General features: G+C 45.3%; 1 protein-coding gene across 5 annotated transcripts in view; it reads right to left on the bottom strand.

The window, feature by feature from the left end:
- Positions 1-14,618, bottom strand: part of LOC139410901 (AP2-associated protein kinase 1-like) — a 32,802-nt gene extending 18,184 nt beyond the window's left edge. For 2 of the 5 annotated variants that reach the window (XM_071156557.1, XM_071156556.1), the window contains exons 1-14: positions 13,666-14,005; positions 8,385-8,503; positions 7,577-7,685; positions 7,324-7,466; positions 6,984-7,105; positions 6,708-6,789; positions 4,696-4,828; positions 4,396-4,499; positions 3,661-3,740; positions 3,413-3,567; positions 2,236-2,423; positions 1,521-1,724; positions 542-735; positions 61-248 (exon numbers count right to left, since the gene is read on the bottom strand). In XM_071156557.1, coding sequence (XP_071012658.1) covers positions 61-248; positions 542-735; positions 1,521-1,724; positions 2,236-2,423; positions 3,413-3,567; positions 3,661-3,740; positions 4,396-4,499; positions 4,696-4,828; positions 6,708-6,789; positions 6,984-7,105; positions 7,324-7,466; positions 7,577-7,685; positions 8,385-8,503; positions 13,666-13,828 — 1,984 coding nt within the window. In that variant the 5' untranslated portion in view covers positions 13,829-14,005. Of the gene's footprint in view, positions 1-60; positions 249-541; positions 736-1,520; positions 1,725-2,235; positions 2,424-3,412; positions 3,568-3,660; positions 3,741-4,395; positions 4,500-4,695; positions 4,829-6,707; positions 6,790-6,983; positions 7,106-7,323; positions 7,467-7,576; positions 7,686-8,384; positions 8,504-13,665 lie in introns of all 5 variants that reach the window. The other 3 variants (XM_071156555.1, XM_071156559.1, XM_071156558.1) reach the window with 3 other exon arrangements.
- Between the last annotated feature and the right edge of the window lie 3,953 nt (positions 14,619-18,571).

Genomic DNA, 18,571 nt, shown 5'->3' on the forward strand with positions numbered 1-18,571 from the left:
CTACCACCTATCCATTGCACTTGCAGATGTGTATACGCAGATTGGGCATTGTGGTCTTACTCTCGACCAGCTTGGTAAAATCCTTGTTGAGTAGCTCCTCAGCAGTGAGCTTGGAGAAGTTGTCGTCACCAAACGGGTTCCAGCTGCCAGACGGTGCAATGGGAATGGTCTGGGCACCGCCCTCACCTGGCTGGTTCACACTCTGCTGGGAGGAGCAGGGGGAGCCAGAGGGGGTGGTGCTGGCTGACCTACAACACACATACGGAAACACAAAGGTTACAGAGGAAATCATCCATCTCATTTATCTTATGTACAAATGAGTCTGTGCAAATATAGAGCATGTAAGCAAATATGGGTGAATTAAAAGTCTATTGTGTTAATTGTAGATTAACAGGAATAAACTGTCTATTCAAACTGGGCTATAAAGGGGATGTTTATACAGTTGCCTGTTGTATATTCATTGGCCTGAATCTCACTCTGTGTCAGTAGAATAATTGGACAGTTGATTGTTAGTTCATTGAGATTAGTTAATTCAGCTTACTTGGACTTGTTGAGGCTGGCCTCGGCTGCAGCCGCCTGCAGTAGCTGGGTGGACCTGCTGACTGGGACCCCAAACACAGTACTGTGGGTGACATCGCTCAGTATGCGCCTGTGGCCACCCCGGGGGCCCATCTTTGGGGAGGAGGGGGGCGTCAGGGAGCCAACCTTGTGGAGCCCACGGCCAGATGCCAGAGGCTGGGGAGGAAAGACAGTCATGAAGATTAGGAAAAATATCACACGGAATATGAAAATCAGGGAGAGAAGGAAGAAAATTACAGGTGATATACAGGTTGATTAGCCATTCTCTAAGAGAGGATATTATTTCATTGCATCCCAAAATACAGAACCATTGCAAAACCACATTGAAACAAATTCTACTGGTTAGTGAAAAGACATGGTTGATTAGTGGCAAAGCGCCAATGTAGGGTCTTGAGGATAATCAGTTATTGATTACATTTGTTGTTGTTGAGAGATTGGATTTAGAAGATTCAGAACAATATATAGCAAAACACAGGAATCAAGAGACAGAACTGAGTGGTGACAGGTTCCAGGGACAGAGATGTTTCATGACAACCTTAGACATTAACCATAGTGAAAGGAAAAGCAGCCAGACAGCTTCTAAAACTCATCGTTTTGGTTGGATATCTTTGAACACGATGCAAAGCATGAAATATCGGTCTTTGATGTTAGAAAAAAACTACTAAAAAGATTAAAAGATGAGTCTTTACATTGTTTGTTTGCACCTTATTGCAGCCCTGATGTTTACAGGATACAGGACAAATCCAAGAGCAAGTATTTCTAAAATGTTTGACATGGATCAATAAAACATGCAGTTATTTTAAAGGGAACTAATCCAATTCAAATGTTGAATGAATACAGTTAGGTGATTAGCTAGATTTGAAGGCCCCAGACAGAAGGACAGGGCCCGTTAGCCCCCCTGTCCCAAAGAGCAGCAGGCTGCCAGAGGGGAGGGAGGTTACCGTGGGCTCAGAGTCAGAGTCAGAATCAGGTGCAGCAGGTCCTGTGGCTGCAGGCTGAGCTGCTGTTTGGGGGGAGGGGGGCACAGGGCCGGCTGGTGGCTGCAGAGGAGCAACAGGACTAGCTTTGGGCTGCACAGCCACAGAGCTCTGGGGGGCTGGCATGGGAGGCTGCTGCCGTTTGTAGAGGGTCTGCACCAGCTGATGCTGCTTAGGGATAGGATAGTGGGAAAAACACAACCAGTGCTCAGGAAAACCTCTCCCTACTGTCTCATTTGGCCAAGTTTGGGATGAGTTATTGCTCTGAGAAGTGCAAACCAGTTCGCCACATGTAAATATCCTTCTTAGCCCTGTGTTTTTCATGAAACTTGTCATGTACAGTATTTACATGTGGTGAACTGGTTTAACAGATCAGAGGAGAGTTTCTGCAAAGTCAAAGTTATTCCGTTTGATTCAATTTAATTCAAAACCACAAGGTTATTCAGAGGTCCTGATAAAAGTGCACTCTGTATAGAAACAAGTTGGAAGACAATAAATGGATACAAAACAAACAATGGCGTCCTTACATACACAGCATGAGCATACAGGGGACCATGTTTATGACCAAGGAGTCTCCAACTAATACTATTTAGAGAAAGTGAATGGAATATTGTGAAATGACTTCATATTATTGGCAAATGGCAACACGATTCAGCAGACTGATATGAGATATGCCCACCTGGTTGACTTGCTGATGTGGGCTGAAAAAGGCTGCTGCCTGCTGCTTCATGAAGAGACCCTGCTGGTGCTGGGGCGTGGCCATGGGTTGCGAAGAGGTGGTCTGAGCCAGTGGGGATGTGGCCTGTGCAGCAGGTGCCTGCTGAACTGATTGGACAGCAGCAGCAGGCTGGGCGGCGGATAAAACACCTGTAATACAGTGAAGATGGTCGTCTTGTAACAGCCCTGCTAAACTACAGCCATTGGGCAGCTGGCATTGCCATCAGCCATTGAGGGAATGCTTCTTTTGAAATCAATGAAAGCTGCTATACTGCCGATGTCGCGCTCGCGTTGCGTCACATCCAATGGCAGCGTCCAAGCTCAAGAATCGCTGCAGTTCAATTCTCTGATGCACGTGTTCATTCTATCTTGTGAATTGAAATAAAGTTGATTGTGGTTGTATATGGACTTGACTATACACCACTGCTTATTTGACATTTTAGTCATTTAGCAGAGGCTTTTATCCAGATTTATGACGTCAAGAAGATACTAGCTAGTAGAAACTCTAACTAGCTAGAATGACTATGTTCACAGTGTAAACAAAAGCAACTTGTAAAATTAAAGGATCATTCAGTACAACCCCACTAGCAACAATTAAATGAGTATTTGCAAAAAAAACTGGACCAAAGATATTGTACTTATGCATAATCAATGAACATGGTACAGTAGGGGAAAATAGAATAAGATGCCCTTCCCCTCTGCTCCTCTCCGCTCTCAAAGCATGGCCCTGTGTAGTAGGTAATACGTCACATTGAACCAACGCTGATGGCAAAGCAATACGTAGTGGAGCTCAAGTGTAAAGATGACTTCATAACAATGGGACTGAAACAGACAAGCTTGAAGCTCCTATCTGTCTCCATACAAGCATATGGACAGAGACTATGAATGTCACCAAGGGCTCATTAATTCAAACCTTGTCCTGCTGGACAAATAAATTGAACCACTGGGATTACAAGGCCATGTTATGTCAGCCAAAGATGTGGGACATTTCAATGCAGGATGCCCATCTTGGTGAGTGCTTTGTTACAGGATAAGAGACTTTCACTGCTAGCAGGCCTCAGCTCACACATCATCAGATCCTTACGGTTCAAGCTTTGAGAAGCAGAGGTGGTATAGAGGGTAGTGTACTGTATGCGTACCTATGGGCTGGGGCCCTCCTGCAGCCACGTTGGGTCTCTTGCGTGGGGTGAGGGCTGGCTGGATGGGCAGGATGCCTATGGGCTGGGTCCCGCCAGCTTTGGGGCGTGAACGGGGTGCGATGGAGGTCTCCATTGTGGGGACAGGGTCTGTGAGCCTTGGAGGGGGAAAGGAAAGGCAGGTTATCATTGCTGGAGCTTGACATATTTAACTATAAAAAAAAGCCCAGATACTCATGCTCTTCACTCACCTGGCTTTGGATTGACTTTTTTTGGCCACAGCTTCGCTGGCTCTGATTGGTTCGGGGAGTTTTGTAAGAATAGGGGAGTTCTGAGAAGGTGAAAAGAGTTAGAGTACTATGCTGAGATATACTACCCAACTAAAATCAATAAGCTTCACTCACATTTCTAGTTTCAAAGTTTTCCTTCGGTCACAGAGCAGGAACAAGGACCCTTTATCATTATAAACTTCTGCATGACACATGATTGCAGCAATGCAATGATCAGTAACAGATTTCATGAATCAGCTTTGAATGTCCACTTTGATGCCTCTCTGGGAATGTGGTCTGAAATGTGCTGTGTCAGATGATTGAGTGCTGACATTGCACCATCAATGCATAGCAAAGGGGCCTAGGGGATGGAGGGCAGCCAACTGGCAACAATCACAAACCTCCCTGCTCCCCCATCGTCTGGCATTTTACACTACACTTATGTTGCTTTCCAAAACGATAAGACATTAATAAAACATCTTAATAAAATGCGAAAGCTTCTTACGTTTAAAAATAAATAACTTCTAGTACAGTGCCTTACATATCTCTTACTTTCAATTATATATTTACACCTGACATTAGGAACGGGCAAGATAACAATTCAGATAATGTAGAGGACCTTTTAACTTTATGAACCTTTGAAATATTTGGTTGTAACCTTTGTCTCCAGGGAGATTTTCTAGTACAGTTGTCATTACTGATGGTGAGGTGACTTACATGTACGTTCCGGATGGGGCATTCTATCCCGGCCAGCCTGAAGGAGAAGTGGGACACTTGGTAGATATCTGGTCTCTTCTCAGGGTCAGGCTCCAGCATGTATCCTGATGAATGGAAGAAAACATATGGTTGGTAATGATGATACGAATACATGTCACTCACTGGACTAAAATACTTGGGACTGTGTAAGAGAGAAATGGCACAGAGAAAAAAAGAGACAGAAAACAAAGGCAGAGCCTAGACTCGCTCACACACACATGGACCAGTGAGTACAAGGTGATGGGGAGGATGGCTACTCACTGATAAGGCAGTGCATGTCCGGGGAGTAGCGGGAGTTGTCTGGAATAGTGAAGCTGCCATCACAGATGGCCACCTGGCTCTCCCCAAACGGCAGGGTGAAGTAGCACAGCTTATACAGCAGGCATCCCATAGCCTGCAGAACCACAGCACAGTGAGCATCAGCACACCTTGTATTAACTTGGCATCAAGCCAACTGTGTAGTGTAGGGCGTTCAACCATAAAAATATTAATTCATTGAAGATTTATACAAATATGTCCATTCAATAGAGAATTGCATCTGAAAAACAAATTGTCCCAACCCCATGTCTCTTGTCATTTGGACACACCTACTCATTCAAGTTATTTATTTAACTATTTTCTACATTGTAGAATCTTAGTGAAGACATCAAAACTATGAAATAACACATAGGAAAAAAAGTGATAAATCAACATTTATTTTATATTTGAGCTTCTTCAAAGAAGCCACCCTTTGCCTTGATGACAGCTTTGCACACTCTTGGCATTCTCTCAACCAGCTTCATGAGGTAGTCACCTGGAATGCATTTGAATTAACAGGTGTGCCTTGTTAAAATGTTCATTTTTTGACTTTATTTCCTTCTTAATGTGTTTGAGACAATCATTTGTGTTGTGACAAGGTAGGGGTGGTATACACCCCTACAGATACCAAATAGGTCTAAAAGACCAAGTCCATATTACGTCAAGAACAGCTCAAATAAGCAAAGAGAAACAACAGTTCATCATTACTTTAAAGACATGAATGTCAGTCAATCCAGAACATTTCAAGTACTTTGAAAGTTTCTTCAAGTCCAGTAGCAAAAACCATCAAGCGCTATGATGAAACTGGCTCTCATGAGGACGGCCACAGGAAAGGAAGACCCAGCGTTACCTTTGCTGCAGAGGATAAGTTCATTAGAGTTAACTGCACCTCAGATTGCAGCCCAAATAAATGCTTCACAGAGTTCAAGTAGCAGACATCTCAACATCAACTGTTCAGAGGAGACTGTGTGAATTAGGCCTTGATGGTCAAATTGCTGCCAACAAACTACTACTAAAGGACACCAATAACAAGAGACTTGCTTGGGCCAAGAAACACGAGCAATGAACATTAGAGCGGTGGAAATCCGTCCTTTAGTCTGATGAGTCCAAATTTGAGATTTTTGGATCCAACCGCCGTGTTTTTGTGATGCAGAGTAGGTGAACGGATTATATCCGCATGTGTGGTTCCCACCGTGAAGCGAGGTGGTGGTGTGATGGTGCTTTGCTGGTGACACTGTCTGTGATTTATTTAGAATTCAAGGCATACAACCAGCATGGCTACCACAGCATTCTTCAGCGATACGCCATCCCATCTGGTTTGCGCTTAGTGGGACTATCATTTGTTTTTCAAAAACACAATGACACAACACACCTTCAGGCTGTGTAAGGGCTATTTGGCCAAGAAGGAGAGTGACAGAGTGCTGCATCAGATGACCTGGCCTCCACAATTACCTGGCCTTCACAATCACTTGTCCTCAACCCAATTGAGATGGTTTGGGATAAGTTTGACCGCATAGTACAGGAAAAGCAACCAACAAATGCTTAGCATATGAGGGAAATCGTTCAAGACTGTTGGAAAAGCATTCCAAGTGAAGCTGGTTGAGAGAACGCCAAGAGTGATTGGTCCAACCCGTGGAAAGTCCTCCAAAATGGTACCACCACATAATGCTAAATACTGTATGGAAGAGATACAACCAAGAGCGGCGAGGTCTAAACTGGCAACGGTCACAGCAAATTAATGTTCTTATTTCATCAACACTGTCAAGTGAAAGTATATTAAGGTTATCCTTTTTTAGAGAACAATCTAATGATTAATTATGTGATTTAAGATGACATAGGGAAAAGAAAACTGTACTTTTACATGCATTTTGCAGTACCCTCTTGAATCGCCCCATTTCTCCACACATTCTAGAGCAGTGAGTGAACGCCCTACCAGTAATCATCTCTCATGGTGATATAGCAGCATGCCAACTCACCCAGATGTCTGCCTTTGTAGTGATGACCGTGCCATTATAGAGGTTGATCATCTCTGGGGCTCGGTATGACAGAGTAGTGTACCTTACAAAGGAAAGGAGCACACCAATTTTGGAAGGACTTCAATCACAGATAAATGTCCTCAACAGGGCTCACTTGGCACAGTTAAACTCACAACATCCCAACCGGTTGTACTTGTTGGTTCACTAGACTAAAACTATCAAACCACTCATGAGTTCAGTATTCCAGTTGAGGTGAAGCTCTTCAGAATCACTCACTTCTTGATTTCCTCCTCCACCAGTGGAACACCCTCTGTCTGAGGGTTCTGGAAGCGGTTGGTGGCACTGCCAAAGTCACACAACACATAGTGTCCCCGGTCATGGAGCAGGATATTCTCCACCTGCAGAGAAAATAGACACACACAGATGACTCCTGAGACAATCTTCGAATAGCGTTTAACATATTTATACACATCTTGTCTCACTTCTCATGCTGACACACATATGCAGCTAGGACATGTATTAAAGAAAAACAGCTTAAAAAAGGCCATGATAATGCCAATGAGGCCATTAAAGTGTAAGTTAAGTGCAGACTGAGGGTGAAGACAAGTGCTCGTGCCTTGAGGTCTCGATGGATGATTGGCGTCTTGCACTGGTGGAGTCGGGCCACGGCCTCGCAGGTGTCACAGAAGATCTGCAGCACCTCTGGCTCTGTGAAGCCTGTCTGCAGACGCTGGTTCATCAGGTTCACCACCTGACCACCTGTAACAAACCAGGAAGGACTTACAATGGGTTTGGGAAAAAATAACTATGAGGTTTGTGCACTAATGAAACCACTAAAGCGCTTGAGAAGGAAAGAGGAGCAGAATTACCACGACAGAAGTCCATGAGGATGAGGACCTCCCAGACATCTCCTGCTCCCACTGCAGTTATACTGGAGTCCAGGAAACCCACAATGTTCCTGTGGCCCACGAGGTCCCTCTGAACACACACAATTGGTTAATATTTTAGAGAATATAAAGAACCTCATACATCTCTGGTTGGCTTTCAAGTTCAAACAGGCTGCCATAACAATGGTGACCTTTGTTTGTTTTTTGGACTGACTGAGTGTACTGTTCTGCTCTAGATTACTGCCTATGAGGATCTGCCAAAAGGCTGGAAGTAATAATGATAGCCATCCTGTACCAATTATGCCCCCCAGGGTGTGGCTGCAGGGGCTAGTTATCTTACAGCATGGCCTCCAGTTAGGCAATGGAGGCCCAAGGGGTCGGGTGGGAGTTTAATTCAACATATTCAGCAGCAGGCTCCAACTGGACTAAGAATGAAACTATTACTACCCACCCTCTTGCTCCTTCCCTCCATCTCCTCTCTGTATATGTTTAAGTTAGTCTTGTCAACCCTCCCATTCCATAGTCAGCAATTGACACACTCCCATATTACCTCTTCCAGAATAAAAACAACCCTCTTCTTTGATTTGTGTAATGTTGCTCTATGGTTCTACATCCGCTTCACTATAGCAGAAGCACAGTGATCCTGTGGTTTCCAACAAGTCAGTGACCTCACACAATCCTTAGCCCCCTTTGTCTAAGAGCCTCACCATATAGCTATGAGCTAGGTGTGCATTCTACGTTGGACTGAGTGACAGACTAAGCAGGGCTCCAGCCCAGAGCCTGTTCTCACCATGATCTGGATCTCCAGCTCGCAGACCTGCAGGTCGTGCTCGTTGTTGACGTACATCCTCTTCAGAGCACAGCGCACCCCCTGGTTGGTCCGCACCAGGAACACAATGGCAAAGCCTCCTGTGGAGGGAGAGAGTGAGAAAGAATGCAGAGGATGCTTACATTTCTGCATTGACCTGTGACTGGGTAGCACAGGTCACCAATGAAATCAGCTGCAATGTCAGCCAATTTAACAAGAAAGGAATACAATAAACATGAAAATGGCTAAATACGTTGCGACAAATGTTCGCTTCGTGACACTGGTTCCCCCTTAAGCCAAATGAGCTTTGACCGTCACAAATGTCAGCGACAGTGACTGAATCAGCCCAGTCATAGACAGTCAGCCTCCTCCAGTCTCTCTGCTCAGCCTCAATGAATGAATCTTAGCTGCTGAGAGGCTGACTGTGAGCAGAATCACATACACAAACACACTCAAACACACTCCATGACCCTGGATAAACAGTGGGGGTGGCAAAGTTAGCTGGGAAGATAAGTTGTGAAATGTGTGTTCAGTCAGAGGGAGCTGTGATAAAGGACGGCTCAAAATAGCATTGGGTGAGTCAGCAGTAGGGCCGAGACAGACTGGAGGTATTGGAGCAGCAGCACTGACTGGAGACAGTGAAGAATGTGAGATTCCATCATCCGGCTATTAGAAGAACATTGTACTGACACAGGACAACTGGCAAGGCTCCAAAAGGGCCCTTATGTTGGTCTCTCCATCTCGCTCACCTGCTAATTCAGACGCACAAAACCACTAGTGATTGTGTATGTGGCTGGCTGTGCCCACTATTTGTTTCTGTTGAACAAGGAGGCAGTGCTGGCTTGCTTTGTTCCATGTGTGGTACAACACTGGGCTCTTTCATCTACACACCTTTCACACACAGCAAGGGGGCTGGCCTTTACCTCCATAAAGAATAATTCCATCAGATGGGCAGGGTTCAGTAGAAGCACTGTCTGGAACTTAACATACTGTGCATGTATCTCAGCTAGACTTTTATCTCACATTGTTCAAAGAGAGGTAATAGTAGTGCATTTATGTCAGTGATGCAGAGCTGGTGTTTTGAATGATTGGTGGTTCTGCAGTGTTGTAGCAGCACAATGCTGTAAGGTGTGAGTAGTATGTGTGTCTGTGATTAAGAATTATAGGCTAGTAGTAGCTGAGCTAATGCTCGGAAGGGTTGGTTGAGAGCTCTGCTGTGCTGCTGCATTAACATGCACTACGCTAAATAAGCACCTCCAGGTTCTGATCAGAGCAGAAACAGATATGGGCCAGGACCAAGTTTCACTAATCTGAATAAGAGATTGACTTCGTATTGGTTCTTATCTCTGCTGCACGCACAGACAAGCACCATAAACACAGACACTTTCCAGTGCAGGTGGCTTGGTACTGCAGTGGCATTTCAGCACCTCACCCTAAACCACAGAAACAAGGCTCGTCTGTCCTCCTGAATCTTGTAGATTATTATTTAGAGGGGCCTGCATGCCCTGGGAAGAATCAATACAAACTGGGAGGTGGCTGTACATTTGAATGCAGAAGATAAGGCACTACAGAGCACCTGCAGCCTGTACAACAAGCGAGGTCTAAATCAAGCCTTTGAGAGCATCAGGCTACTGGACAACTGCTTCCTTGTCTATTTTCACTGCTGACACAGCTAGGCCTAAAGCATTTCAACCCTGCAGTGAACTCACTAGGACAAACACAGTCAGGCCTATTAGAGGAGCCTGCTTCTGCTGCTCAGAGAGGCCTGTTGGTAGCCAGCCTTGTGCTCTCCCAGCATGCTGTCTGTAGCTGCCTGCGCTGAGCCATGCTCTGGGCGGAGTCATCCAGCCTGCCTCACATCACTAAGCCAAGGACAGCTCCCCTCCACATGATCTGTCTGTTTGGGGCTTCGGACCACAGCCCTCAGTTCCATAGGAGCTACTGCTGTACAATGAGACTTTTCATGAGTTCAAATAATCAGTGTGGCCTATACACTCAGTAGAATGGTAAATGTACGACCAGTGAAGGGCCAAGCTAAATCTGTTATCAACTCAAATATATGCAAAAAAGAGTGGATCCAGCAAAGCCTATCTTGTCCCCGTTTCAAAGTTAATATCAGAATACCTTGTGGGAGCAAGCACAAACATGTAGACCTACATACAACATGGTGTGTGTGTGTGTGTGTGTGGTGGTTCCGTCTGAGCTGACGTAGGGTTTGTCCTGCCAAACCCCTGCTAGTTTGCACCGTCTAATCTCAGGCACCTACGTGAAATTAGAGGGATTAACCACCTTCTTAAGTAACATGCTGAAAGTAGCACATTTACTTTCACCAGACTGGACAGGCCAACAACAACTACAATATAAACATTCCCCCTTAACACTGATGACAGCCAGTATAATACCCCGCTGTCCACTCAACCAAACACAAATAAAAAATGTTAGTATCCTTAAGTGTTTTGGTATACAGTTCAGGAAACAATGAGACAAGCTCCATTGCAGTGACGACAAACAGCAAACTATAAATAAACACGACTACTGCATGGTTAATTATCATGCTCACTGAGGCGTCTGCATTATGCTGCATCCTGCATGGAGAAGACAATTCTACTGGCACTATCGAGTCTCCAGAAGGCATTAATATTAAACCAGCTTGCGCCAGCTGATACTCGTTGATGATTCAAAAAATGAAAGACAGTTGGTTTTCCCAGCATGCCCCTGTGGTTTGTGTGTGCGCTCTCTGACAGTGGAGTGAGAGGGACAGGCAGGCTTCCGCCATGACAATGTCAGTAGTAGAGGGCTAGTGTTACCATACCAGCAGTAACGTTACACGCCTATAAACTGGAGTAAATGACCCACCTTGTTGATACTGTAAAGAGAAAGTGTTGCAGCTAAATGCTTCTGGTTTGGGGATTGCTGAGAGAACAGGGGCAAAACTGCTTTGACATATCCTGCAAATGTGACCCTGCAATACCTCAAAACCAGCTGAACAAAAATAGCCTAAAGGAAAGCAAATCTACAGCCAGAAAAATGTATCGATGGAAAAACATTAACTAACATTCGTCAAAATGTGTGATTTCTAATGGAGGGCAAGAGTGGTTTGAGGGAGAGGGTCATCTCAGCTGGTTCTCCCACTGGTCCCAGACTAGTGAACCACATAAGCAGCCTCTTCATGCATAGTTTGAGAATATTCAGAAAGTTAACCAGTTAGTTATACTGAGTGATTTTACTGTGCTTTGACTATATCATCCAACCCCCATGTGTCACTGTCTCCTCTGAATGACATACTCACTTTCATAGAGGAGTAGTCCTAAGCCTGCTGAGAACTGAAAGTGAAGATATCCAGGCATTCAACCAGGGGTGGTACGGACCGACACATGGTGTCCATCTATTATTCAGCAACAGGCCCTCAGTTGACAGAATGGCACATTCACTTTGACCATGGTCGTGTGGATCAGCGTAGCATTGTCTCTAAAGCAGAGCATTAGTGTTTGGGGGACACAGCGTCGGGCTCAGCAGACTAGACTGTGGGTGTAGATGGCTCATTGACAGGACAGTACTGTGTAGAGCATAGGGATATGGTGTGGAGAGCAAAGCAGCCTAATGGGTTAATGGTGTAGAAAACAATGCAGACAGCAGCACACTGAGCCAATAGCATCAATCAAGAAGAATGGCATACGGGCCGAAACGACCTCCATTCTCATTGACGGGGCTGTAGTGGAGCGGTTCGAGAGTTTCAAGTTCCTTGGGTGTCCACATCACCAACGAACTATCATGGTCCAAACACCAAGACAGTCATGAAGAGGGCACGACAAAACCTATTCCCCCTCAGGAGACCGAAAAGATTTGGCATGGTTCCCCAGATCCTCAATAAGTTCTACAGCTGCACCATCGAGAGCATCCTGACCTGTTACGTCACCGCCTGGTACGGCAACTGCTCAGTATCTGACCGTAAGGCGCTACAAAGGGTCATGTGTACGGCACAGTACATCACTGGGGCCAAGCTTCCTGCCATCCAGGACCTATATAATAGGCGGTGTCAGAGGACAGCCCATAAAATTGTCAGACTCCAGTCACCCAAGTCATAGACTGTTCTCTCTGCTACCGCACGGCAAGCTGTACCGGAGCGCCAAGTCTAGGACCAAAAGGCTCCTCAACAGCTTCTACCCCCAAGCCATAAGTCTGCTGAACAATTAATAAAATAGCCATCGGACTATTTACATTGACTGAAATGTTAGCCTATAATGTATGTTAGTTATGATGAGGTGAGATTCCAATTCCAGGACCATGTTCCTCCAGTGAAAGACCAACCAGGTGGACAATCCTGAATAGATAGATAGAAATGCTTAGAAATGATAGAAATGCTTGATACAACCTTGCCCATGCCCTAGATGCCTCATCTGCTTCAGGATGGAGACTGTCCAGTTTTTAGATTCCTATCACCATCCGTCTGGTGGTCACATTCCAAATTAATCCTGACACTAACAGTGACACCACAGCTGTTTTAGGGTGCTCACAGCTGTTACAGCAGTTGCATACCATACCAGAGTTTCCAAGGCCCCCAGGCATAGGCTAGCCTAAGTCCTTATTATTGACCATTATTACAGAATTCTTGATATCGCCAATAATTAAAATCAAAGCCAATCTATTATTCCACTATTTGCAAACAAAAGCAGCTAATGTTAGTTTATGTTAGATTGCGATCATAGGATGGAGGCCATATCACAGCTTGGTCTTATAGACATTTTAAATCTGGGACAGTGAAATTCGTATATGTTACATTGTGCATGGTTACATAAAACAGAAGGTTACTTAAGACTGTTTGATTGGGGTGGATAGGTGGGCGTATAACGCCGAACGTCTCACATCGCAAGGGTTGGGTGTTCGAATCTCATTACAGACAACTTTAGCAGTGGAGCAACTTTTATACTACTACTTATTATTTTTTAGCTACTTTGCAACTACTTAGGATGTTAGCTAACCCTTCCCCTAACCTTAACCCAGAAAGTGGAATTCGTAACATATATACGTTGTGCACATTCACAACATATTGTAAGTTTTGAAAATTCGTAATATATCATGCGAAATGGATGGACATCTGTAAATGAATACATACCATACGAAACGCTACATATCGTAAATGAGGTGTCTTTTTAATGTATTGAAACCAGGTTGCACGTTATCAGGGAAAACTTGCTTCCAACTTGGCACTAGTGATATCGGGCAGTGTTTGAATAGCTGATCAATTACTCGAACGTTTACTCACCTTCAGCAACAGTTTCATCAACGGTCACTTGATACCGCCCAATGGTGAAAACCCGTCCAATAAAACTGCCACCGCTGCTGCTCGACCCAATGCCACCTCCACCTGCTCCAGAACCAGGCCCGGAACTCGCAAGTTCCCGGCGTGAATCGAAGAACTTCTTCATTTTCCGGTGGTGAAAGCCAAGTGCCGATTGGTTTGCAATCAATACCTATCCACAAGAACGCCTAGCTAGCTATTCGATTTGGATAATTGAATGACCGTAGCCAATTTAGGTTAGTTAACAAGCTAGCTATCTTATTGAAGAGCCCCTTCGTTCGATTTCCAGGCGCTAGCTAGCTAGCTACCAAGGTGTCGACTGTCATAATAGCTAGCTAGCTAAATAGCCAACTAGCTAACTCACTATCAGCATATGCGTTGACACGGCTAGCTATTAACTAAGGTTATTGCTATAACATTAGCAATGGACAATCAGTTAGCTAGTGGTAGCAAATAAATCCCTATCCAGCTGGCTTTGACAGTTGTGTTGGCAAACTGCGAAGCTAGCTAGCTACTCTGGCCAGCTTGTTCTAGTTATTTACAAACGTCATCACCCATTTTCAGCGTAAAGGCATTTATAGCTAGCTATTTCACCCGTTTCTCCAGAGCTCTTGGTGTAGACTCCTGAATACTCCCTGCTTTCTCTTCGAGCATTGGCTAATTAGCTGACCAACGTTAGCTACGTTGGTGTCCAGTAGCTACTAATTCATAGCCAGCTTTACTCCCGTGGACAACAACTGATCTGCCTGGGCGCAACGTCGATGACAAAATGTGCAGATCGGCGCTACTGTCAGTTAGATTCGGTAGGGCTTTAGATCAGGCAAGTGACACCGTAGATAATATTTGCACCTTCGAAATATCTGAGAAAATCTTTCTAGCTTTACTTGGTTCTTCGTCGCGAATGACCGTGTACTATGCTAAATTTTGAAAATAAAAATAAATGAGTGACGTTGACCTAAATGAGACCAGGGAATTGTAGTCCGTACAAGGTATGTTGTGGAATCGGCGGGTCGCATTCAAAATAAAGGCTCCCCCTTTGAAACTGATGCAAACAGTTAAACATTGTGGAATCATGACCCAATTTGACTAGATAATGCTAAACAATTTTGGAATGGTGTTATATAAATTCAACAAAAGACAATTAGTTAATTTGACCAACAACAACAAACAAATTTTAAAATCGTACTGTGGATGCCCTTATGAAAAAGATTGCAGTCATTGTGTAGTATAACTGCAGTATGCTGCAAATACTGCATCCAAAATAACACCGTTTTTTTACTGCAGTAATTTTGCAGTACACTAGTGCAGTACGTTGCAGTTATTCTGCAATTACTGCATCCAAAATACCACAGTCAACTGCAGTTACTGCACTTTTACTGCAGTTTTAAAACTGCAATCTTTTTTGTAAGGGCGTATTAGACTTTAGAATTGCATTGGGGGCATACTAACATTGCAATGTACCTATGGATATTGGGTTCATTAATAGGAAATTAAGTTACAATTGAATATATTGTGCATATTGGACATTCATATTGCAATGTACGGCCTTACCTATAGATTTTGGGTCCATGAAATGGGGTATCAGCCTACTCAGTGACACTCACAGAACACAACTGTGAAGAGTTTTCACAAGTGGGGTATTGTTTGTAGATGTAACACAACAAAATGCGGAATAAGTCAAGGTGTATGAATACTTTCTGAAGGCACTGTATAAGTCCGACTTAAGCTGGAGACAGAAACGCTAGAATGGGTGAGGTCTGGGAGCATAGTGCTGATAACATTGGACCTATCACGGAAAGTAACTCTGGACCTGCTAGAAAAACTGACTCTAGACCTGCCAGGAAAACCAGTAGAGCTCTGGGCCTACTAGAGGAACAGGTAACTCTGAGCCCTTCGTCGGGTAAAAGCCTGATGGCCCACCTGGGCTAGGGACTGAGGGCCCGAATAGTGCCGGAGACAGCAGACCCAGTATAACTGGAGACTGAGGACCTAGTGCTAGGGACTGAGGGCTGAAGAGGGCGGAGGACTGAGAACCTAGGGAGCTATGGGCTGACTGTGTCTGGAGACAGCAAGCCTAATGTGGGCCTAGTAAGGCAGGATGCTCTAATCCTGACATGCTAGGCAACTGTCTACCAACTAAGGCAGGGGGCTGCGATCCGTGCAGGACCAGAGACTGCAGACCTACAGACAGGGCACCTAACTTACAGCCTGGCAGGGCAAGGGGCTGTACACCCGGCAGGCTAGGACGCCGCTTACCCAATAAGAAATGGGTCTGCAAGCAGGGCAGGAGACTGCAGACCATCAGACGGCGTAGCTCATTTAGGGCCTAGTATGGCAGGGGGCTCTAAGCCTGGCGGGATAGGACAATGCATACCCAATAAGGTGGGGGTCTGCGATCTGTGCAGCGCAGGAGACTGCAGATTGCAGATATGACGGAGAAGCAAATGTGGGTCCTAACTGGGTAGGATACCTAGGGCCTAGCAGAGCAGCAAACTTAGGGGCTACTAGTGCAGGTAACTATGAACCTAGAGCGGCAGAGGACTGGGGGCCTAGCACTATGACAGGCATCTGGGAACCTAAGTCAGAACAGTGTGAACCTGCAACGAGGGCCATAGACTGAAGGCCTTGTACTGCTGTAAACTGAAAGCCTACCAAGGGGGCAGAATAGACTGGACCTATCGGGAAGGCAAGGAACTCTAGACATAACATGAGGGCAGGATACACTAGACATCCTTCAGGGTCAGGACATACTTGGCCTACTGGTAAGGCAGATAACTCTAAACCTGACCCTACCAAGGAGCGGAAGTGGACATCTAGGTCATGGGGGACACCAGGGGTGACTTCTGGTGGGTCACGCGGGGTGATGTCGGGCGGGTCCCGCATGGAGAGGACTGGAGGGTCCCCTAAGTCGAGGTTTGGAGGTATTGGAGCTAGCAGGGTGCTAGCAGGCAGGGCCAGCAGGGACCCCAGGCCTGGGACCGTCAGCTCTCACCAGGCTAACGGGGCCAGCCAGCAGGAGTGGGCTGAACGCTTGTGGCTGCAGGTTGAACTTGAAAGATCAGGAAGGGGCTGATCACACCAGGCTGTGACTGGAGGGGAACCAACGTCTGGGCTGTACTTGACATCTGCAGGAGCAGCAGGCTGTAACTTCATCCTAGGAGCGGGCAAAGAATCCACAACAGCTGGCTCAGCTGGCTGAGGAGCTGGCTGAGGTGGGTCCAGACCTTGGTGAGGTGGACTGTGCATTCTGGAGTTGTGTCAATATGCTGAGGAGCTTGGCTGCTTTGGGGAGCAGAAGAGGACACAGCGCTTTCGTGGCTCCCCGAATTCAGGCGGGCTGAGAGAATACGCCTTCCTGAGCTCTTCCTGCTCATGATGCAGGTCCTTATATTCCCTCTGCAGCTCCCAACTGGAGAGGGTGTGGTTACTCAGTGACCACAGACAGGACCTGGAGCAGGGCTGGTAGTCTCTTAGATGAGAGAGGTGTGTAGCGCCTTGCAGCTCATCTTCCTCAGGTGCATGACAGCTTTGTGTGGTGGTGTGGGCTGGTATCTTTTTGGGGCACCCCAACATCTCAACTACAGCAGGTTGGATGGATCACTACTGGCTGTAAGCAAACGCTCAGCCAATTGTTTATACATAACAACAGAATGCAGCGCAGCACGCGACTGAAGAAAGAAGAGACAACCAATTTTTCTAGATACAGTATCAGCACGCCCTCTGGAAAGTCAGCATGCCAGTTACAGCAACCCGTCCCCCTAAATGATAATGAACTACAGCAGGTGAGAAGCCTGACCGGGGTGAGAAGGTGATAGAAGCGTACTTCATGAAAAAAACTACTGGTATTTGGAAAGTTTGAGGTGAGGGAGAAAGTGTGGTGGAACAAGTATTAGCATTAACTATCTTGCTAGCTGGATCGAATTCTCCATTAGCTAGCCAGAGAAATGTTGAGCAACATTGGCCAACTTACTGGACCCTTGCAATCTGTGTGAAATGTTAACTAGCTAACGAACTAACCACTATCTGTTAACTAATGTTTTCCCTCTACAGTATGTGGTTCATTTTCAGAATGTGGATTCGGGGATCAAGTGTAGCTGGAGCTGGGCCTGTCTTAAGCTAGATGCCACTATAGAAGTGAAAGGAACACCACACACTTTCCCCCTTTCTCACTTTTGCTGGCACATTGTAGAACAAATGTCCACAGGCAGAAAGTGTACAATGTAATAATGTGCAGTGCAGCCCAAATATATTGTTTTTGTTGTGTTGAATTTGACAGTAACAGTTGTGTGTGAGTGAGGAGGGATTACACTTTTTTTTTACTCAGTGAATGTAATTTTTGCACACATGTAGCCTTCTGAAGTCTTGACTGTCATTTGCAGTAAAGTCTAGGCAACAAATGACATTGCATTCTTTACATTTTTAGCTGATGAGTTAGGGTCACATTAACTACTTTTTATTTTACACACAGAGATTGATCATGAAGATCATGTTCTTTGTTGTTTAATTACTTAAAGCCTGCATTTCCCCCTAGCAGGGATTTGGCCGTTTGCATCCCTGAACTTAACTGACTTTAGCTTGAATATAACACACTCTTTTTCAGTAGCTGAAACATGCACTTAATACTTGTGATATTAGCTACAAGCAGTAGTTAGCGGCTGAAAATGCTGTAATTGGACGACATGCATGAGCTAAACAGGTTAACAATGCTACCAGTTGACGACAGAACAAATGTACATATGTAACAAGATAACCGACACTAGCAAGGTTTCAGGAGCATGTATTAATCATCTTAAACAATCCCCAACAATATAAGGTCCCAACTTACATTGCGGAGGCACGCACAAACACTTCTAGAAAACAGACTGAAAAC

Source organism: Oncorhynchus clarkii, chromosome 6 (genome assembly GCF_045791955.1).
Source record: "Oncorhynchus clarkii lewisi isolate Uvic-CL-2024 chromosome 6, UVic_Ocla_1.0, whole genome shotgun sequence".
In the NCBI taxonomy this organism is placed as follows: Eukaryota; Metazoa; Chordata; class Actinopteri; order Salmoniformes; family Salmonidae; genus Oncorhynchus; species Oncorhynchus clarkii.